Below are 22,733 nucleotides of genomic sequence, written 5' to 3'. Positions count from 1 at the left end.
AGGGCCAGGTACAGTAATCATTGGCCCTGAACTAGGGCCAGGGCGGGAATGGGCTCAAATTATACCATATAGGGCTGGGCTTGGGATTGCAACCGCCCCCCCCGGCCCGGCGCGGCCCCCTGGTTGTCGGGCCGGCGACCAAAGCGATTGAGGCTCCACCTAGGTGATTAGGTCACAAAGTAGCGTCTAGGCAGCAATAAGGCGATTAAAGCAGTTGGGTCAAAATTTTTCAATACAATTACTTTCTACAATGAGCTAAACAAATATTCAATAGTCACATTCATCCCAAAAATACAAGCATTCAAGAATCATAATTATGAAAAATTATTCAAAAAAAGAACACAAACATAAGTTCATCTCATCAAACTATGGTTGTCAAAGCGTCCACCTAGGCATTTACTGATTCATTGATTCTTGATGTTAAGCATGGCTCATGCTTCACAATATGTTGCCAACGGGCACGGGAGTGTGGGGGCAGCGCCCCTAGAGCGAAAAATAGGTCCTACGTCACTCTGGGCCTTGGAGTTCCTTTGCAATTTGGGCATCAATTAAGCAGTTCAAAACAAGGCAGTTGAAAAACCGCCATGCCGCATAGGCGGACACTTTGACAACCATGTTGAGAAGTGTACAATACTTCTCCTGCTCATAAACTTTAACATGTTTCTACCACAGCCCAAGTGAGCAGGAACCTTTCAAACATAACTCTAAAGACTGCAGATCCATAGTTTCAAATGATAGATATTATGGAATGTCTTTACTGGATCAGTCTACATATGCACCTACGTTCAAAGGTGTAGTATAAATATATAACTATTCAAGACATGAAACCTCATTGTAATAAATTTAAATAGAATTATACAAGAAATGAAGCCACACTCTGATAAATTTAAGTTTAGAAACATACAGAAAAAAGAACTGATCCAATGATGGTGGCGAGAGCAACAACGTATTCTGGAAAAGTGGTACGCATAGTCCAAGTTTTCTCTGATGAAGCACCAGCTGAGAATTCAGAGCACTGCTTTGGGTGGGTTTTTTTTTTCCAGGGGGGGGGATAGGTGGTGTTAGAACTTAGATATCTTCACCATGTGCAAGAAAAATACTAGACCAACTCAAACCTCCCATCCACCAAAGCAACTGGTAATCAAGAGAGAAACACTTTGTGATAGGTATCACTAGTTTCTGCTTTTGTTTACCATCAACAATTGAACATTATCCACAGACACTATTAGAGGTACAACCTCACACTGTCCAACTCAAAATGGAACTAAGTAACCAAAACGAAATTAGAACTAATGCAAAAAGGACAGCGACCTGATGAAAGGATGCACCACCAATACATGGCTGGCTACTAGTGAAATCCCACGAAGTTGGGAAATTAGTCGTTGGTGAAGAAAGATGTCTAACAGTGAAGTCCACCTTTCCAACTAGACCTGTGCTATCAAACAGGAAAAAAAAGGCCAGGTAAGTACAGACATAACTAAATGGAAACTGAAACATAAGACATGCTACTAGAAACAATGTCGAAATATCTTTATAGGTTATAAACACGAAGTTACAACGATACAGGAGTATTCATGTGAAGTTATGTGGTATGATTTGCATTTATTAGCTGTTAGCCCCTGAACTGATATAACCAGAAAGGAAATGCTTACATAAATACTGGCTTGAGCAGTTGAGTTGATTGCATCGCTTTTTATTAGAAGTCGTGCTATGTAAAGGGGTACATGACCAAGTGTACCGTGGGCGTGGGATACGCTTAGTCATGTACGCATGCTGACTGCATTTACTAGCTTACCTCATACCCCTTTGCTTGGCTGACAAGCAATATCATAAATAGGATCCTACTAGGTCAACCAATATTATATCCAGGAAGACTTCCTTTTCAAAAAGTTTCTCAGCACATCCAGGTCTAGATATTGATCGGGATGGAGAGGAAGAAAGCGCCTCTTCGTGCTGTATGTTGAGGACCTGAATCCACCAACATCAATGACATAGGTCACATCCAGTCAAGTAGGAGTCAGTAGGCATAGAAGCAGTAGCAGTAGAAGGAATTCATTTTTGCAGACAATGTTTACTTTATATTTTTCTGTAACCAGTTTAGGTAAGATATTCTAAACTGATCTTTGACGAAATACTATAAAAAAGTGAGAGAGGGGAGTCTTGCATACACAAATCTCTCCTTCCTTCTCTCCACAGTCTCCTACCCATCATCTCTCTCATTCCTCTCTTCTCTTTTCTCTGCTTCTGGGTTTCTAAACTGCTGCACTGTAACAGCTTTTAACTAAAACTTGGAAAGCAGTGGATCATATGTTCCATCCTATTTTCTTATTGAACATATAGTTTTTGGCCAACTTTAGCTGGCTATGTTGATTGTGTTGTTTGAGCCGGAAGATTTGTTATTGTCTTTTCAAATCAAAGTTATTCTTTGTGCAGATCCATACTAACTTCTTTGTTAGGCTATTATTATTTTAAAAAATTATAAAGGAGGCCATCAAAGCAGCAAGCATTGTCCTTAGGGAGGTCTGGATGTGTGAATGGAGTCCCAACCCCACTCCGATAAGACAGTGTGCTGATGCCATCATCATACTTGAGCAGAATCCTGCAATTTTCAAACCACAGACTAGTAGGCAACGAAAGCTCAAGCAAGTGAGGTCAGATCGGAAAGATAAGGTGGGAGATGCAGGGTTAATGTTCCTAGAACATGCTACTGACATATCCTGCTATCAGAATATGCTAGATATTGTAGTTGTAGGGAAGTTTGGGGAGGGAGTGAAAGGCCCACTGCTTATGAGTTGATGAATATGTATTTGCCCCAACAGAGGAAGGAATTAGAGGAGTACATTGAAACCCTCAAGGGTATATGGTCAAATTATTGAATGTTCTGTGCTGTCTTCTTCCATGATGCTGGAATGCCGAGACATAAATCCCTCATGGGAGACCAGTGCTACTGGTGGGAAGGTAGAATGGCCCAGGTGCATCGCTTTAGCCATATCTTTTCTTTTGTTTAATTTTAAATTTCTAGTATCAATTTTGCAAATCTAACTGTACTGATCTTTGGTGTGATTTTATTAGTCAGAAGTCTGAAAAGTGCAGATGATATATATCCTGCTGCATTACATTTCTCCATTACATCCGTGTTTTTTGGTTTCAAGGATACACTACTTTTGTCATCTGTAGCATGCAATCCATACCAACATCTGTCCACCAGATTGTGATGAATGTTTATAGTCCTTTTTGCCGATAGTTCTTCCTGTCCTTAGAAGTATTGGAGTCTTCTGCCTGGAGGATTGGTGAATTCTGTGGTTTTGAAATCTGATTTTAAGCTACTATTTTGATGTGCAACTGATATGGTTTAGCCATTAAAATGAGCTGATGTTAGGCGTAATGTTTTATCCACTGAATAGTGAATCAGTTTCCCTAGTTATGCTGTTCTGTTGCACTGATGTGAAGTAACAGCCGTGTTTGTAATTCTGGAACTAGTTGGCTTTTTCTTTCTTCTGTCGAAAACATTGAGTCCAAATACTATATCTTCAACAAACTTTTGAGTCTTGAAGCTCTAACAATTAACAATACATTGTTGGAGTTTGGTGTTTGGAGTTGTTCAAAATTTTAACATGGGAGATATAAAATTTTAGCAGCTGGTGCTCCTAAAGTTCTGTAGTGGGCAAGATTTGGAACCTAAACTGTGCTAGTTCTTAATCAATCAGTACTTTCCTTAATGACAATGTCCCATGTCTTAGTTATTGGTCAAACAATATGACACGTTAACCATAGTCAGGGCTGTTTGGGCAATTAATCAAACCCCAGGCAGAAAATTTCATAGAACGTTAACAACCTTAATGATGAAGGTTTTCTACACTTGAATTCTTTTTTTTTTTTTTTCTACACTTGAATTCCATCCTAATGCAAGAAGGTTCCTTATCTTCAAAAACAACTATTGATATCTATAATTATTTAAAATTGATTTTATTTCCTCCGGAGGAAAATACAGATTGTATTGTGCTCGGTGGAGACACCAACCAGAACTGTATGGTTCTCGAAGTGCCAAAGCTCACCATGGAGCTTGTCAAAATATTCAAAGTGATCTCTACAGGTATTTTAAGTCAAGCTTGTCAGACCTCTAAAATAGGATAATATACACTCTCGTGCGCTACCAAATATTTATGGCTTCTTTATGCATGATAGAGATAACAACCTTCAGAGAAAAGGGGGCAGAACTAGGTGTAGGAAGGGGAAAATTAAGGTTCTCTAAGCATATAAAATGACGGGAACTTGGGAGGACAGAGATTCAACCACTACATAACATTAATAGCAGATATGACTTGTCCCTGGAAACTCCACATGCCGTAGATCTGCATTCATGTCCTTCAAATGTTTTGCTCGACTCAGAAAATGTCTTGAAGTTATACACAACGTGACATGGCAGCAGCCATAATATCACAACTAATTAAAATTGATTTTGTTATCTTTAATGTCTAAACTATGTGAGGACTACTAATGCATCACTCAGACAGGAATTAACCTGTTCTCTTCATTTCAACGGTATTACTTCAAACATCACAGTTGGCCTCTAAACTGTTAGCAGGTTTTTTCCCTATTTTCTGAACAAATTTTTTTTTTTCTTTTTCATTTTTCTTCAAGCGTTTAAACACATCCAAACAATCGAAAAGGGAAGGGAAAAAAAAATGAAAAGCATCCAACTAACCGTATAAAATGCCAAGCACTAGAGCGCAAACAATGGCTGTTGCCGCTACCCACAGCAATGCACTTTTTATTCGTTTCCCTATGCTCCTGCACACCCACCACCGCCGCCAACAACAACAACAACAAACCATGGTCACTAGGTTCCCGGCTCTGAACAAGAAAACTGGAATGAAAATTCTATAAATACCCACTTGTCCTGGTCGCCTTCGTAGTAGAACATTGCGAAAGGGATAATGAAGAAGACGAGGACGGCATCAACAATGTAGACGATAATCCAAAGTGTCTTCATTGGCAGTGTGAGATTACAGGCACCATTGTAGATAGCGTGTTGACAAGCCGCACGGTTAGCGACATCCGCTGGAAGCATGAGTATAGAAATAGCAGCAACGGAAAGACCCAAAACAACGACGAACTTGGGAAAATAAGCTTGGTTTGCATCGTCAGGGTGCTGGTAGTTGACGAGAAGATAGACATTGAAGATGAAAACAAGAACACAGACTACTATAGCAACGATGACTAAAGCAAGATTAAAATCCCCCATCTCTCAAAGCTCTCCAGATCCAGTCGATCCAACAACCCTCGCCCAACAGGTCGAGGGACAAGGGACTTGAAGTTCCCATTGCTTTTCAGTGCTGTTGATATACAGAGGACAATAATCATCATTGGATTCCTCTTTTTCTACAGATCCTTCTTTACGATCCAAAAAATAAAATCCTTCTTTACCAACGAAGGTAAAATAGTTTTTAAAACGAATTTTTTACAGAACCACGGTTGTTTTTGCCCGACTTTGGATGAATTTACTCGATCAGAGACCAAAATTATGAATCTTCTTCCGATCATGAAATTTCTTAGCTGGACAATTAGGTCAAATTCACTTCCCCTTGATGATGTCATCAATCCCCAGACCATACATTTAGAGAGGAGTTTATTCTTTGGTTAAAGAGATAAGCCTCCTACAGTCCTTCTTGACTCTGTGACTGTAGAAGAGCTAAGATAGTGCTGCCAAGGGGAGTAATTATACAAGATTCCTTGAAACCAGCTTTGCAACTGAGATTTAAAACCTTCCTATGAAAATATTAGATTGTATTTCACACACAGAGCAGGAAATATATTTCTGCCCAAAATAGAATGTTTATGTACTTTAATTTGTGGTCTTTGTACTAGTAATATCACTTTTATATATACTTATGGTACAAAATTTGCATTGTAATACAAGTTACAAAATTGTACAACAAGTAGTGGGAAAGGCGATGGCGTAAGTCATCCAAGATGAACATGATGACTAGGAGAAAAATACGCGACAAATCACAACGGAAGCTCACCATTGTAAACAATTCAACAACTAAACTTTTGGGTGTATCATCCCTTTATCCCTTAGCTTCAATGGGAGCTCGCCACTGTCTACAATAATAATTTTGCTTTTGGGAATGCCCCTCAATCCCTCAGCTTCAATTTTGTGCACTACATCCATCCCATTAATCACCTTACCAAACACAACATGTTTGCCATCCAACCTGTTACAGATAGGGGTAAAAAAGGTAAATCATTTAAATCAATGTATAAAGAAATTAGCTTGAGTTGAGACTATCTTATTGGTCGATCAACCCACATTGGATTTTTCAACCACTAAACAAAGAGTAGATTGGCAAGTGTTTTTTTATATTAGAATTATCTGTGGGATCGATGTTGATCTTACAGTCATTTTCTATAAGCTTCTACTTCATACAAATGAAACAAAGTGAAGCAGTACAGCGAGTGATGGTATACACCTCAGCTTCACATGGGTTTGCCATCTGAATGTAATTGAGCTCAGTGTGTTGTGTGAACTATTATTTTAACCCTAGTAATTACACCCCCATGGTCCCACCTATTACATTTATAATATATACAAAGAATGAATAGCAAAACAAAATACCCAGAGTTAAAAAATGGCAAAGCTGTGATGGTGACCAAAAAGAAAAAGGAAAGCCAAAATAAGACAAGTATTCACCCACTTACCAGCTAGTTGAGACTAGAGTGATGAAGAACTGGGAACCGCTGCTCCTATTTTTACCAGCATTTACCATTGAAAGAATCCCTGCTCCACTGTGCTTCAGTTTGAAGTTCTCATGGGCGAAATCTTCTCCATAGATTGATTCTCCTCCGCTTCCATCTCCATTGGTAAAATCACCACCCAGAATCATACGCCCGGGGTTAATCTTGTGGAATCTACTCCCCTTGAAGTGAAGTTGTTTCCCGCTCTTAATACCAATACCGTACTCCCCTGCAACAAAGAAGAAAAAACTTCTAATACAAGATTCAAGCACAGAACCATCTTGGACTACAAGCACTGAGGAACACACAGCTGGATAGATGGGATACCTGTACAAAGCCCTCGGAAATTCTCTGCTCATCACAGAAAGAATATTTGAAAAGATTAGTTTCTGTTCATGCATTGTATTGCAGTAATTATAATAAGAACCCAAAAAGGATAGCAGCATGTAATCTGTTGTTTTCAGATTTTAGTATTTCAACATATATACATGATCAGACAAACATACCTGCGGTTTCAGGTACTATTTTCCCAAAGAGACCCATGACAATACGACCTGAAATCAGAAAAACCATCATGGCATCCTATCAGCAACTAATTCACCAATCGCATTTAACCAAAAAGAGATAACAAGAAAACAGAAAAACATATATACCAGCAGGCTTTCCATTAATCTCAACATCAAAGTATACATTGTTAGTTATTTCCGCAAAGATTTCATCCTTTGGCTTTGTTCTCGGGAAATAGAGATTATGTAGTCCTAACTCCTGTAGCCAAGTATAGTCAATCCGATGAATCCATTAGTAGAATCTAGTTTAACGGACAGTTCAGGTCAAACCAGGCACAGAGCATTACATGGGAGACAAAAGATTATCAATCTCTAACTAGGATTTCCTTTTTCTTTTCTCTCAAGATAAAGCAAGAACACATCATCAGCCATGACCAAGCTTGGAAGATAGAAGAAATCTTGAAATCATGGGACTCAAACTCGTATCAAATTAAGAGATACTAGAAAGAATAGCAAAAGCGAAACCGTATAGAACCATTTCCTCACCTTATTGAATGTACCATCAGTCACACCTAGTTTGGACAGAATTCCAGCACTTCCTATGTCAATCTGCGATAGAATGAATCCCGATAAAGAAGGGAAAAGAAATCTTGCTGAAGAAAGCAGATAAAGAATCGAATTTAGACTGAGCTTTTTCAAGTTCCAACAGGAAGAACTATGAAGGTTCTTCGTGCGGGAGAGATGAACGGAGACAGAGTTAACTGTTAAATCACATATCTGCTGAAAGTAAAGCCTACTTATCTAATGTGTGATAGAACTGAAAAAGTAAGAAAGCAAAGCAGGGAATGGGAAGGGAAGGGAAGGGAAGAGAACCTCAAGTACAGCTGAGAATCCGAAAATGAGCACAACCCATATAATCAAGAAGACGATCCACTGAGTAATGGAAATGGTTACCATCTTCCCTCCTCTGAGCAACGTGTCGTGTAAACTCCTCACACTCTCGATCAAGTCTTGATATGAAGCAAACGAAAACAAGATCAAACATGAGAGCGTAACGCAGTAAACATCGATTACATCAATTTATCTTATATTACCCCATTAATGTAAACGAGGTCATATCAACCAATGGCCAACCGTACAACTGTACAAACAGAATCAGTTAAAAGAGTCTCCTACTCACTGTCAACTATAATTTCTCATTCATAAAATTTTTCATTCTTTGATAGGCTTTTTCAATAATAATAGAGAACTACTTCTTATTTGATTTAAAATAATAGAGAGAGAGACAACCCATATAAATTATGGAGAAAAACAACAATTCTACGTTGATGTTTACGAGGCCATGTGTTTTTATGGAACCTTTTGGTTCTTTAAGATTAATGGGAAGTTGCAGATAACACCTTATGTGGTTCCATTACAATCTTTTTCTTGTCTCTGAGATCATTTAATTGAGTTTTTCTTTTATTTGGTTGATTCAATCATAAAACAGCCTAATAAATAAAAATTGAGGAGCAAGCTTGGTCACTCTTTGGGATTTTTCTTTTCCGAAATTGCAGTGTAAGCAATTTTTCCTTTGTTCTTCGGGCTTTTCTTTAATTACCTTGTTAATGGCATTTATGAGGAATACAATTACAATCATATATCTCTTGTTTGGAATTTTGTTCTAGTCAATATTTTACCTTTGAACATTCTTATATTTACAGTTTTTGTGAGTGCATGTGTGAACATTCATAGGGTTTCACCACTAAATAATCCCTTAGATCCTTTAAAATAGCTTTATATAAGTAGAGTATGAGCCTTCTTCTCCATCTAAAAGAGATGTGAACTCTTTGTTTTTTTGTTATTGTCAAACCAATCACATAAAGTAGGGGCTCATAGGCCCAAGAGACCATGGGGGTCAGTGCTTTTATCCTTCACTGTATTCACTAGAGTTTGAGTATGAATCGAGTAGAGGATTGCACATTCACTGCACATTAAGGGTGAGACTCCCTCTAAGTACAAACAAATTAATAAAATGAACCGAAGGTAGGACCCCAATGGGTTATCCATGGGCCCCGTACCTAATATATATGTGTTGGAGAGGTGTGAACAGCACAAAGGGGATAGAGGAATTCCAATTCAATCTGAGTTTGAGTTGCCTTCAGATACTCTATCCCCAACTGACCATAGCTCAATGCTCCCACACTCAAATATTTGTGGGTCCACATGGCCCAACCTAACAAGAACAGAGTTGACATAGTGGGGATCCCACACTCATGTGAAGGTGGAGACATGTGGGCAAGAAATCTCAATCTAAGTTTGAGCCATTAGATTGCAAAGCATTTGAACTCAACTACTGGATGCATTGCTTTTGTTTTTTTGGGGTGAAAGATTGTGATTTGGCTTCAGTGCCTCGAAGGATTCACATCCTCTGTAATTCCTTTCCCTACAATTCCCTACAATTCCCTCATAGGATTGTGCCATGTGGCGTTAAGTAATCTAACGGTCACCCAATTCAAACTAAATTTGAATTTTATTTAAACCCACCCAAAATTTTGAATTTTATTTAAACTCTAGTTTGAATTGGGTGACCGTTGGATTACTTAACGTCACATGGCACAATCCTAGGAGGGAATTGTTTTTTAGGTTATGGATTGTTTGGGGTTTTATTCCCAGGGATTTTTTAGGGGGTCCTCCCCCCTTTCCCGGCCCCGTGTTCCGCCCCCCCCTGTCTCCCCCGCGGCCTTCTCCATCTTTGGTCCGGGCCGGGGTGGCCCCTTTTCTCTTTTTTTTTTTTTTCCTCTTTTTTTTTTTTTTTTTTTTTTAATTTTTATTCCATTTTTTTTTTTCTCGCTCGCGGCGCCGGGGCCGCCGCCGCGATGCGCCCCCCTCCCCTGTCGAACCCTCCGCCTTATAGGGAGGGGTACTCGGAGGGTTGTTAATCCCTCGGGCCTCCGGGTTCTCGTCCCCCCGGTCCCTTCCGCCGACTCCTCCGCCCCCCTTTCTCCGCCTCGTCAATTTACCCCCTTTTTTTTCCCGGATTTCGGGGGGGTGCCCCCCTCCTCTCCTCTTCTTCTTTTTTCCTCCCCTCCTTTTTTTTTTTTTTTTTTTTTTTTTATTTTTCATTCTTTTTTTCTTCCTCCGCTGCGGGGGCCGGGTCCCGGTGGGGGAAATTCCCCCCCCATCCTTTTTTGGTTTTTCTCTAACTCCCCCTCTCGATGTCAAGGACTCCTGGTCTGAAACCCATAAAATTTCTATTCTACCAAGCGATCACAAGGCAAGGCCTCACTGCAGTACCAAAAATCAACCAAGCAACCGGCTAGGATTCCTTAGTATTACCTGCTTCACATTCATAACTACTGTTGCTTGTCTAATTTTAACTTTGAACTCAAGCTTTGAATTGTCTAATCTGAAGTGAATTTAATGTTTTCTTTTCCTCTGCAGGCTTGGATATATTACCTGAATGAAGGGTCTGAAATTAATATTTCATACAGCGTGAAATCTGAGAATTCCTCCCCCCTTATCCCTTGTAATTGCCAAAGCTAAGTTTCAAGTAAATCTTATCGATTATTCTTCTTTCTCTGCTCAAACACATTATGTGGTTTGTCTGGTGTGCAAAAGAAGCTACAGATTTGGATAGACAGTGGCTGGTCCATAGCAAGTACAGAAAACGTCTTCTTTTTTTTTTTTTTTTGTTTAAATAAATTCATTCTTGGTAGGAAAACTCTGCTTGGATATGTTTATTTCTACGGGTAATGGTCAGGGATGACGAAGGGCTATGGGCTCTTTGCCTGTTGGTGTATGGTTTTGCAACTTCAGCAATCTTTTCTGCAGAAGAATTCCTTGACGATAGTATGTTATTGGATAATTTTTCCCTTCTTATGGAATCATGATTGCTCCTTTGCTTGAATTTCCAAACTTTTTTGTTACATTCATTTAGTGGTCACGGCAACCCTCGTCACTTCAAAGAGCCAATTTTATTGATGAACCACAAGCCTCTCTTTTTGAGAGAACGAGCACTGAGAAAGGTATTGCATGGCTGTCAATAGAACTAAAAAGTAAGAAGCTTTACTTGGAAAGAGGAACGATAGAAAACAACTGCAACTCAGAATGGTCCAACAGAATAAAGCTAAAAACAGCACAACTCCTGGTAAGTTCATCCTCAGTAACTCTGACAGGGGCTTGATCTCCAACTGAACAAGATCTTCATAGAAGAATATAGGGATGAACTCCTTTGAGGTGAACAGATCTCTACACAGTATTTCTATTTCAAAACATATTTTATCGTGAAATGCACTTGATTTGACAAGAACAAAAGAAATCTAACACTTTTCAAGATGTGGACACAAATGATCCCCAACAAAAGTTACAAAAAGGAGGGGGAAATTGCTCAAATTTATTACAACTACATGTTAGGAATAGCTTTCTTCTATTATATTATGCCAACTAGGCCAAGGGCGGGCCTGCATTACTCTCTGGCCTGCCCAGCCCATCCCGGCTCATCCCTGATTTTTGGCCCTAACCCAGGCCCTGATTTTGGCCATGATCTTGGCCCTGACCCAGGCCCTGATTTTGCCCTGACCCAGACCCTGATTTTGGCCCTGATCATAGCCTTTCCTGATTTTGGCCCTGATCCTGGCCCTGATCTTGGCCCTGATATTAGCCCTGATCCTGACCCTGATCCTGGCCTTGATTTGAGTCTAAAGACTCTGGACCCTCCACCCACATGGAGAGGAATTAATTGTAATACATATGGGTGGATACTACAATGTCAAATTTTCTTTAAAACATGATCATGTTTTGTAGAAAATTAATAAAAATAATTGTTATAACTCATTACCAATGTAATAAGTATCTATTTGATTTTGGCCCTGATCCTGACCCTAATTTTGGCTCTAATCTTAATATTAATTTGAAGATGGTCATGTACTACAGTACTAGATTTTTACCCTGATCTTCATACTAACATTGATATGAGTCTTGATTTTTATTATTTAGCTACTTTAATCATATTAGACTATTAATCAAATTTTTTAGTATTATTTTAAGGTAATTTTTATTTTTCCAACAAAGTCATTTTTAGTTCAATAAAAATATTGATTTTGTTTTTTGACTATGTTTAGATAATATATTATAAATAATAAAACTATTACATAAAGAAATTCACATATCTAACAACGGTACCCCAATCATCATTAATATCCAACAAATTTAGTCGATATTTTTATCAACATATAGCTATGTTTGTAACTAAAACATCATTTTTTTTTTTTGAATGACTAAATTATTGTCATTTACTTGTTAACAAGGTTATGAATATGAATTTTTGTATTGAATAAAGATATCAATTTATTTAACAGGTAGATTGAAAACATACCACCTACGCTTCAGGTTCTTGACTTTGAACATAAAATTTTCACTTATCTTTTTGGATTCCTAATCTACGATGTTTCTAAGTTTAAAAAAGAGTTTGTGTGACATTCTCTAATTTACTTGACTTTCAATTATGCTAAATTTAATTACAATTCTTCTCTCACTTTATTTTATTTCATAAATAATTTTAACTCTTACTGTGGAGAAAAACCAAAGGAAAAAAAGAACAAGAGAGAGAGAGAGAGAGAGAGAGAGAGAGATAGAGGGAGAAACTTGAGGAAGAATGGTGGAAATTTGGGAATGAAGTTTCGACCCATTGTCTTAGAAGTTAGAAATTAATGTAGAATCGAGATAAATCTTTTTTTTTCCCCTTCAAGCTTACATATAATAACCATAATTTTTTCGAATAGCAAATAAAAAACCAGAAACTTCTATTTTTTCTAAAATCTAAATGGGTATAAATAGTTAAATACATATTGAATACAAGTTTTGGATTATTTGTTGACATCTTCTGTATTTATTTTCATTTTAACCTGAGGTTGGAATTTAAGAATTTAATTACTTTAATATGTATTTTAATTACTACCTATCTTCCATTTGATATTTACGACCAAAAAGATATGGCCAATTAAAGCTAGTGACAAGGCCAATTAAGCGTGACAGGGACCCAAAGCCTGATAGGGCCAATCGGGGCGCCAGATAGGGCCAAGGGGTGTATGTCCAATTAGGGCGTGTGACCGTGGCCAATTAGGGCGTTCAGCCGTCGGGGCCAATCGGGGATAAGCGGGCAAACTCGGCCGGATCCATCGGGCATTGCCACCAATCAGCATTGCGCCGTGGCCAGCCAATACCCCCCCCCCCCCCCATCCCCCCCCCCCCCCCCTAGGGGCCAATTAGGGCGGGAATGGGCTTGGGGCTTGGCCCCAGAGGGCCAAAGCATCATTGGCCCCAACTAGGACCTATGAATGTGCAAATTAGGTATACCATATGGGCTTGGGATCAAAAAAAAGCCCCCCCCGCCCAACTCTACGTTCGCCATATTGGTCAAAGAAGGCGACCAAAGCGATGAGGCTCCACCAGGTGATTAGGTCACAAAGTAGGCGTCTCAGCAGCAATAAGGCGATTAAACTTGAAGAGTCAAAATTTTCACCAATTACTTTCTGACAATGAGCTAAACAAATATTCAATAGTCACATTCATCCCAAAAATACAAGCATTCAAGAATCATAATTATGAAAAATTATTCAAAAAAGAACACAAACATAAGTTCATCTCATCAAACTATGGTTGTCCAGACCCACCTGGGCATTCCATTCATTGATTCTTGATGTTAAGCATGGCTATGCTTCAACATGTTGCCAACGAGGCACGGGAGTGTAAGGCCCCCCCCCGTAGGCTTCGAAATAGGTCCTATGCGTCACTCGGGCCTTGGAGTTCCTTTGCAATTTGGGCATCAATTAAAGCGATTCAAAACAAGGGCAGTTGAAAAACGCTTGCATGCTGCATGCAACACTTCACAACCATGTTGAGAAGTACAATACTTCCCCTGCTCTATACTTTAACAATGTTTCTACCACAGCCCAAGTGAGCAGGAACCTTTCAAACATAACTCTAAGACTGCAGATCCATAGTTTCAAATGATAGAGCTATGGAATGTCTTTACTTGGATCAAATCTCCATATACCACGTTCAAAGGGGTGTAGTATAAATATATAACTATTCAAGACATGGAAACCTCATTGTAATAAATTTAAATAGAATTATACAAGAAATGAAGCCACACTCCTGATAAATTTAAGTTTAGAAACATAAGGGAAAAAAGAACTGATCCAATGATGGTGCGAGAAGAGCAACAACGTATTCTGGAAAGGTGGTACGCATAGTCCAAGTTTTCTCTGATGAAGCACCAGCTGAGAATTCAGAGCACTGCTTTGGGTGGGTTTTTTTTTCCAGGGGGGGGATAGGTGGTGTTAGAACTTAGATATCTTCACCATGTGCAAGAAAATACTAGACCAACTCAAACCTCCCATCCACCCAAAGCAAATGGTAATCAAGAGAGAAACACTTTGTGATAGGTATCACTAGTTTCTGCTTTTGTTTACCATCAACAATTGAACATTATCCACAGACACTATTAAAGGTCCACCCTCACACTGTCCAACTCAAAAATGGAACTAAGTAACCAAAACGGAATTAGAACTAATGCAAAATGGACAGCGACCTGATGAAAGGATGCACCACCAATACATGGCTGGCTACTAGTGAAATCCCACGAAGTTGGGAAATTGGTATTCGTTGGTGAAGAAAGATGTCTAACAGTGAAGTCCACCTTTCCAACTAGACCTGTGCTATCAAACAGGAAAAAAAGGCCAGGTAAGTACAGACATAACTAAATGGGAAACTGAAACATAAGACATGCTACTAGAAACAATGTCAAATATCTTTATAGGTTATAAACAATGTTACAACGATACAGGAGTATTCATGTGAAGTTATGTGGTATGATTTGTATTTATTAGCTGTTAGCCCCTGAACTGATATAACCAGAAAGGAAATGCTTACATAAATACTGGCTTGAGCAGTTGAGTTGATTGCACGCTTTTGTTAGAAGTCGTGCTATGTAAAGGGGAACTATGACCAAGTGTACCGTGCGTGGGGGGATACGCTTAGTCATGTACGCATGCTGACTGCATTTACTAGCTTACCTCATACCCCGCTTTGCTTGGATAGCAAGCATATCTATAAATAGGATCCTACTAGGTCAACCAATATTATATCCAGGAAGACTTCCTTTTCAAAAAGTTTCTCAGCACATCCAGGTCTAGATATTGATCGGGATGGAGGGGGAAGAAAGCACCTCTTAATTGCTGTACGTTGAGGACCTGAATCCACCAACATCAATGACATAGGTCACATCCAGTCAAGTAGGAGTCAGTAGGCATAGAAGCAGTAGCAGTAGAAGGAATTCATTTTTGCAGACAATGTTTACTTTATATTTTTCTGTAACCAGTTTAGGTAAGATATTCTAAACTGATCTTTGTCGAAATACTATAAAAAAGTGAGAGAGGGGAGTCTTGCATACACAAATCTCTCCTTCCTTCTCTCCACAGTCTCCTACCCATCATCTCTCTCATTCCTCTCTTCTCTTTCTCTGCTTCTGGGTTTCTAAACTGCTGCACTGTAACAGCTTTTAACTAAAACTTGGAAAGCAGTGGATCATATGTTCCATCCTATTTTCTTATTGAACATATAGTTTTTGGCCAACTTTAGCTGGCTATGTTGATTGTGTTGTTTGAGCCGGAAGATTTGTTATTGTCTTTTCAAATCAAAGTTATTCTTTGTGCAGATCCATACTAACTTCTTTGTTAGGCTATTATTATTTTAAAAAATTATAAAGGGAGGCCATCAAAGCAGCAAGCATTGTCCTTAGGAGGTCTGGATGTGTGAATGGAGTCCCAACCCCACTCCGATAAGACAGTGTGCTGATGCCATCATCATACTTGAGCAGAATCCTGCAATTTTCAAACCACAGACTAGTAGGCAACGAAAGCTCAAGCAAGTGAGGTCAGATCGGAAAGATAAGGTGGGAGATGCAGGGTTAATGTTCCTAGAACATGCTACTGACATATCCTGCTATCAGAATATGCTAGATATTGTAGTTGTAGGGAAGTTTGGGGGAGGGGAGTGAAAGGCCCACTGCTTATGAGTTGATGAATATGTATTTGCCCCAACAGAGGAAGGAATTAGAGGAGTACATTGAAACCCTCAAGGGTATATGGTCAAATTATTGAATGTTCTGTGCTGTCTTCTTCCATGATGCAGGAATGCCGAGACATAAATCCCTCATGGGAGACCAGTGCTACTGGTGGGAAGGTAGAATGGCCCAGGTGCATCGCTTTAGCCATATCTTTTCTTTTGTTTAATTTTAAATTTCTAGTATCAATTTTGCAAATCTAACTGTACTGATCTTTGGTGTGATTTTATTAGTCAGAAGTCTGAAAAGTGCAGATGATATATATCCTGCTGCATTACATTTCTCCATTACATCCGTGTTTTTTGGTTTCAAGGATGTACTACTTTTGTCGTCTGTAGCATGCAATCCATACCAACATCTGTCCACCAGATTGTGATGAATGTTTATAGTCCTTTTTCGATAGTTCTTCCTGTCCTTAGAAAGAAGTATTGGAGTCTTCTGCCTGGAGGATTGGTGAATTCTGTGGTTTTGAAATATGATTTTAAGCTACTATTTTGATGTGCAACTGATATGGTTTAGCCATTAAAATGAGCTGATGTTAGGCGTAATATTTTATCCACTGAATAGTGAATCAGTTTCCCTAGTTATGCTGTTCTGTTGCACTGATGTGAAGTAACAGCCGTGTTTGTAATTCTGGAACTAGTTGGTTTTTTCTTTCTTCTGTCGAAAACATTGAGTCCAACCACTATATCTTCAACAAACTTTTGAGTCTTGAAGCTCTAACAATTAACAATACATTGTTGGAGTTTGGTGTTTGGAGTTGTTCAAAATTTTAACATGGGAGATATAAAATTTTAGCAGCTGGTGCTCCTAAAGTTCTGTAGTGGGCAAGATTTGGAACCTAAACTGTGCTAGTTCTTAATCAATCAGTACTTTCCTTAATGACAATGTCCCATGTCTTAGTTATTGGTCAAACAATATGACACGTTAACCATAGTCAGGGCTGTTTGGGCAATTAATCAAACCCCAGGCAGAAAATTTCAAAGAACGTTAACAACCTTAATGATGAAGGTTTTCTACACTTGACTTCCATCCTAATGCAAGAAGGTTCCTTATCTTCAAAAACAACTATTGATATCTATAATTATTTAAAATTGATTTTATTTCCTCCGGAGGAAAATACAGATTGTATTGTGCTCAGTGGAGACACCAACCAGAACTGTATGGTTCTCAAAGTGCCAAAGCTCACCATGGAGCTTTTCAAAATATTCAAAGTGATCTCTACAGGTATTTTAAGTCAAGCTTGTCAGACCTCTAAAATAGGATAATATACACTCTCGTGCGCTACCAAATATTTATGGCTTCTTTATGCATGATAGAGATAACAACCTTCAGAGAAAAGGGGGCAGAACTAGGTGTAGGAAGGGGAAAATTAAGGTTCTCTAAGCATATAAAATGACGGGAACTTGGGAGGACAGAGATTCAACCACTACATAACATTAATAGCAGATATGACTTGTCCCTGGAAACTCCACATGCCGTAGATCTGCATTCATGTCCTTCAAATGTTTTGCTCGACTCAGAAAATGTCTTGAAGTTATACACAACGTGACATGGCAGCAGCCATAATATCACAACTAATTAAAATTGATTTTGTTATCTTTAATGTCTAAACTATGTGAGGACTACTAATGCATCACTCAGACAGGAATTAACCTGTTCTCTTCATTTCAACGGTATTACTTCAAACATCACAGTTGACCTCTAAACTGTTAGCAGGTTTTTTCCCTATTTTCTGAACATTTCTTTTTCATTTTTTCTTCAAGCGTTTAAACACATCCAAACAATCGAAAAGGGAAGGGGAAAAAAATGAAAAGCATCCAACTAACCGTATAAAATGCCAAGCACTAGAGCGCAAACAATGGCTGTTGCCGCTACCCACAGCAATGCACTTTTTATTCGTTTCCCTATGCTCCTGCACACCCACCGCCGCCGCCAACAATAACAACAACAAACCATGGTCACTAAGTTCCCGGCTCTGAACAAGAAAACTGGAATGAAAATTCTATAAATACCCACTTGTCCTGGTCGCCTTCGTAGTAGAACATTGCGAAAGGGATAATGAAGAAGACGAGGACGGCATCAACAATGTAGACGATAATCCAAAGTGTCTTCATTGGCAGTGTGAGATTACAGGCACCATTGTAGATAGCGTGTTGACAAGCCGCACGGTTAGCGACATCCGCTGGAAGCATGAGTATAGAAATAGCAGCAACGGAAAGACCCAAAACAACGACGAACTTGGGAAAATAAGCTTGGTTTGCATCGTCAGGGTGCTGGTAGTTGACGAGAAGATAGACATTGAAGATGAACACAAGAACACAGACTACTATAGCAACGATGACTAAAGCAAGATTAAAATCCCCCATCTCTCAAAGCTCTCCAGATCCAGTCGATCCAACACCCCTCGCCCAATAGGTCGAGGGACAAGGGACTTGAAGTTCCCATTGCTTTTCAGTGCTGTTGATATACAGAGGACAATAATCATCATTGGATTCCTCTTTTTCTACAGATCCTTCTTTACGATCCAAAAAATAAAATCCTTCTTTACCAACGAAGGTAAAATAGTTTTTAAAACGAATTTTTTACAGAACCACGGTTGTTTTTGCCCGACTTTAGATGAATTTACTCGATTCAGAGACCAAAATTATGAATCTTCTTCCGATCATGAAATTTCTTAGCTGGAAAATTAGGTCAAATTCACTTCCCCTTGATGATGTCATCAATCCCCAGACCATACATTTAGATAGGAGTTTATTCTTTGGTTAAAGAGATAAGCCTCCTACAGTCCTACTTGACTCTGTGACTGTAGAAGAGCTAAGATAGTGCTGCCAAGGGGAGTAATTATACAAGATTCCTTCAAACCAGCTTTGCAACTGAGATTTAAAACCTTCCTATGAAAATATTAGATTGTATTTCACACACAGAGCAGAAAATATATTTCTGCCCAAAATAGAATGTTTATGTACTGTAATTTGTGGTCTTTGTACTAGTAATATCACTTTTATACATAGTTATGGTACAAAATTTGCATTGTAATACAAGTTACAAAATTGTACAACAAGTAGTGGGAAAGGCGATGGCATAAGTCATCCAAGATGAACATGGTGACTAGGAGAAAAATACGCGACAAATCACAACGGAAGCTCACCATTGTAAACAATTCAACAACTAAACTTTTGGGTATATCATCCCTTTATCCCTTAGCTTCAATGGGAGCTCGCCACTGTCTACAATAATAATTTTGCTTTTGGGAATGCCCCTCAATCCCTCAGCTTCAATTTTGTGCACTACATCCATCCCATTAATCACCTTACCAAACACAACATGTTTGCCATCCAACCTGTTACAGATAGGGATAAAAAGGTAAATCATTTAAATCATGTGTAAAGAAATTAGCTTGAGTTGAGACTATCTTATTGGTCGATCAACCCACATTGGATTTTTCAACCCCTAAACAAAGAGTAGATTGGCTAAGTGTTTTTTATATTAGAATTATCTGTGGGATCGATGTTGATCTTACAGCCATTTTCTATAAGCTCTATTTCATACAAATGAAACAAAGTGAAGCAGTACAGCCAGTGATGGCATACACCTCAGCTTCACATGGGTTTGCCTCTGCATGTAATGGAGCTCACAGTGCTGTGTGAACTATTATTTTAACCCTAGTAATTACACCCCCATGGTCCCACCAATTACATTTATAATATATACAAAGAATGAATAGCAAAACAAAATACCCAGAATTAAAAAATGGCAAAGCTGTGATGGTGACCAAAAAGAAAAAGGAAAGCCAAAATAAGACAAGTATTCACCCACTTACCAGCTAGTTGAGACTAGAGTGATGAAGAACTGGGAACCGCTGCTCCTATTTTTACCAGCATTTACCATTGAAAGAATCCCTGCTCCACTGTGCTTCAGTTTGAAGTTCTCATGGGCGAAATCTTCTCCATAGATTGATTCTCCTCCGCTTCCATCTCCATTGGTAAAATCACCACCCAGAATCATACGCCCGGGGTTAATCTTGTGGAATCTACTCCCCTTGAAGTGAAGTTGTTTCCCGCTCTTAATACCAATACCGTACTCCCCTGCAACAAAGAAGAAGAAACTTCTAATACAAGATTCAAGCACAGAAACATCTTGGACTACAAGCACTGAGGAACACACAGCTGGATAGATGGGATACCTGTACAAAGCCCTCGGAAATTCTCTGCTCATCACAGAAAGAATATTTGAAAAGATTAGTTTCTGTTCATGCATTGTATTGCAGTAATTATAATAAGAACCCAAAAAGGATAGCAGCATGTAATCTGTTGTTTTCTGATTTTAGTATTTCAACATATATAGTATATACATGATCAGACAAACATACCTGCGGTTTCAGGTACTATTTTCCCAAAGAGACCCATGACAATACGACCTGAAATCAGAAAAACCATGATGGCATCCTATCAGCAACTAATTCACCAATCGCATTTAACCAAAAAGAGATAACAAGAAAACAGAAAAACATACCAGCAGGCTTTCCATTAATCTCAACATCAAAGTATACATTGTTAGTTATTTCCGCAAAGATTTCATCCTTTGGCTTTGTTCTCGGGAAATAGAGATTATGTAGTCCTAACTCCTGTAGCCAAGTATAGTCAATCCGATGAATCCATTAGTAGAATCTAGTTTAACGGACAGTTCAGGTCAAACCAGGCACAGAGCATTACATGGGAGACAAAAGATTATCAATCTCTAACTAGGATTTCCTTTTTCTTTTCTCTCAAGGTAAAGCAAGAACACATCATCAGCCATGACCAAGCTTGGAAGATAGAAGAAATCTTGAAATCATGGGACTCAAACTTGTATCAAATTAAGAGATACTACAAAGAATAGCAAAAGCGAAACCGTATAGAACCATTTCCTCACCTTATTGAATGTACCATCAGTCACACCTAGTTTGGACAGAATTCCAGCACTTCCTATGTCAATCTGCGATAGAATGAATCCCGATAAAGAAGGGAAAAGAAATCTTGCTGAAGAAAGCAGATAAAGAATCGAATTTAGACTGAGCTTTTTCAAGTTCCAACAGGAAGAACTATGAAGGTTCTTCGTGCGGGAGAGATGAACGGAGACAGAGTTAACTGTTAAATCACATATCTGCTGAAAGTAAAGCCTACTTATCTAATGTGTGATAGAACTGAAAAAGTAAGAAAGCAAAGCAGGGAATGGGAAGGGAAGGGAAGGGAAGAGAACCTCAAGTACAGCTGAGAATCCGAAAATGAGCACAACCCATATAATCAAGAAGACGATCCACTGAGTAATGGAAATGGTTACCATCTTCCCTCCTCTGAGCAACGTGTCGTGTAAACTCCTCACACTCTCGATCAAGTCTTGATATGAAGCAAACGAAAACAAGATCAAACATGAGAGCGTAACGCAGTAAACATCGATTACATCAATTTATCTTATATTACCCCATTAATGTAAACGAGGTCATATCAACCAATGGCCAACCGTACAACTGTACAAACAGAATCAGTTAAAAGAGTCTCCTACTCACTGTCAACTATAATTTCTCATTCATAAAATTTTTCATTCTTTGATAGGCTTTTTCAATAATAATGGAGAACTACTTCTTATTTGATTTAAAATAATAGAGAGAGAGAGACAACCCATATAAATTATGGAGAAAAACAACAATTCTTAACAATTCTACGTTGATGTTTACGTGGCCATGTGTTTTTATGGAACCTTTTGGTTCTTTAAGATTAATGGGAAGTTGCAGATAACACCTTATGTGGTTCCATTACAATCTTTTTCTTGTCTCTGAGATCATTTAATTGAGTTTTTCTTTTATTTGGTTGATTCAATCATAAAACAGCCTAATAAATAAAAATTGAGGAGCAAGCTTGGTCACTCTTTGGGATTTTTCTTTTCCGAAATTGCAGTGTAAGCAATTTTTCCTTTGTTCTTCGGGCTTTTCTTTAATTACCTTGTTAATGGCATTTATGAGGAATACAATTACAATCATATATCTCTTGTTTGGAATTTTGTTCTAGTCAATATTTTACCTTTGAACATTCTTATATTTACAGTTTTTGTGTGCGCATGTGTGAACATTCATAGGGTTTCACCACTAAATAATCCCTTAGATCCTTTAAAATAGCTTTATATGAGTATGAGCCTTCTCCTCCATCTAAAAGAGATGTGAACTCTTTGTTTTTTTGTTATCGTCAAACCAATCACATAAAGTAGGGGCTCATAGGCCCAAGAGACCATGGGGGTCAGTGCTTTTATCCTTCACTGTATTCACTAGAGTTTGAGTATGAATCGAGTAGAGGATTGCACATTCACTGCACATTAAGGGTGAGACTCCCTCTAAGTACAAACAAATT

General features: G+C 38.6%; 3 protein-coding genes across 5 annotated transcripts in view; all 3 read right to left on the bottom strand.

Annotated features, from left to right (window-relative positions):
• Nucleotides 1-5,476, bottom strand: part of LOC149028210 (LMBR1-like membrane protein) — a 39,549-nt gene extending 34,073 nt beyond the window's left edge. The window contains exons 1-4 of one of the 3 annotated variants that reach the window (XM_089169245.1): nt 4,896-5,476; nt 4,706-4,791; nt 1,312-1,430; nt 905-1,015 (exon numbers count right to left, since the gene is read on the bottom strand). In XM_089169245.1, the coding sequence (XP_089025371.1) occupies nt 905-1,015; nt 1,312-1,430; nt 4,706-4,791; nt 4,896-5,245 (666 nt within the window). In that variant the 5' untranslated portion in view covers nt 5,246-5,476. The remainder of the gene's footprint in view (nt 1-904; nt 1,016-1,311; nt 1,431-4,705; nt 4,792-4,895) is intronic. The other 2 variants (XM_089169252.1, XM_089169260.1) reach the window with 2 other exon arrangements.
• A 570-nt stretch (nt 5,477-6,046) lies between these two features.
• Nucleotides 6,047-19,124, bottom strand: LOC149028209 (uncharacterized). The gene is made up of 11 exons (XM_089148854.1): nt 18,370-19,124; nt 18,180-18,265; nt 14,818-14,939; nt 14,422-14,522; nt 14,138-14,213; nt 7,791-7,853; nt 7,392-7,503; nt 7,245-7,292; nt 7,066-7,089; nt 6,703-6,967; nt 6,047-6,218 (listed from the first exon to the last, which is right to left on the bottom strand). Exons 1-11 carry the CDS (start codon nt 18,717-18,719, stop codon nt 6,047-6,049), a joined length of 1,419 nt encoding a protein of 472 aa, XP_089004980.1. The 5' UTR covers nt 18,720-19,124.
• A 397-nt stretch (nt 19,125-19,521) lies between these two features.
• LOC149028208 (peptidyl-prolyl cis-trans isomerase CYP19-4-like) lies at nt 19,522-21,763 on the bottom strand. Its single transcript, XM_089148731.1, has 7 exons — nt 21,601-21,763; nt 21,265-21,371; nt 20,866-20,977; nt 20,723-20,770; nt 20,537-20,560; nt 20,174-20,438; nt 19,522-19,693 (listed from the first exon to the last, which is right to left on the bottom strand). Exons 1-7 carry the CDS (start codon nt 21,761-21,763, stop codon nt 19,522-19,524), a joined length of 891 nt encoding a protein of 296 aa, XP_089004857.1.
• Nucleotides 21,764-22,733: the final 970 nt, after the last annotated feature.

The sequence above is a fragment of the Hakea prostrata genome, chromosome 1 (genome assembly GCF_041222555.1).
Source record: "Hakea prostrata isolate BN-2017 chromosome 1, UWA_Hpros_2, whole genome shotgun sequence".
NCBI lineage: Eukaryota > Viridiplantae > Streptophyta > Magnoliopsida > Proteales > Proteaceae > Hakea > Hakea prostrata.
This window is presented reverse-complemented; position numbering and strand designations above follow the sequence as displayed.

Coding starts and splice junctions, on each gene's coding strand:
- LOC149028209 (XM_089148854.1), bottom strand. CDS start 18,719: ATGGGGGATTTTAATCTTGCTTTAGTCATCGTTGCTATAGTAGTCTGT. Junction 14,523..14,817: donor GTGGTGCATCCTTTCATCAG/GTCGCTGTCCAT, acceptor CACCCAAAGCAG/TGCTCTGAATTCTCAGCTGG. Junction 7,090..7,244: donor AATAGTACCTGAAACCGCAG/GTATGTTTGTCT, acceptor TGTGATGAGCAG/AGAATTTCCGAGGGCTTTGT.
- LOC149028208 (XM_089148731.1), bottom strand. CDS start 21,763: ATGTTTGATCTTGTTTTCGTTTGCTTCATATCAAGACTTGATCGAGAG. Junction 20,561..20,722: donor AATAGTACCTGAAACCGCAG/GTATGTTTGTCT, acceptor TGTGATGAGCAG/AGAATTTCCGAGGGCTTTGT. Junction 19,694..20,173: donor ACTCTAGTCTCAACTAGCTG/GTAAGTGGGTGA, acceptor TATCTGTAACAG/GTTGGATGGCAAACATGTTG.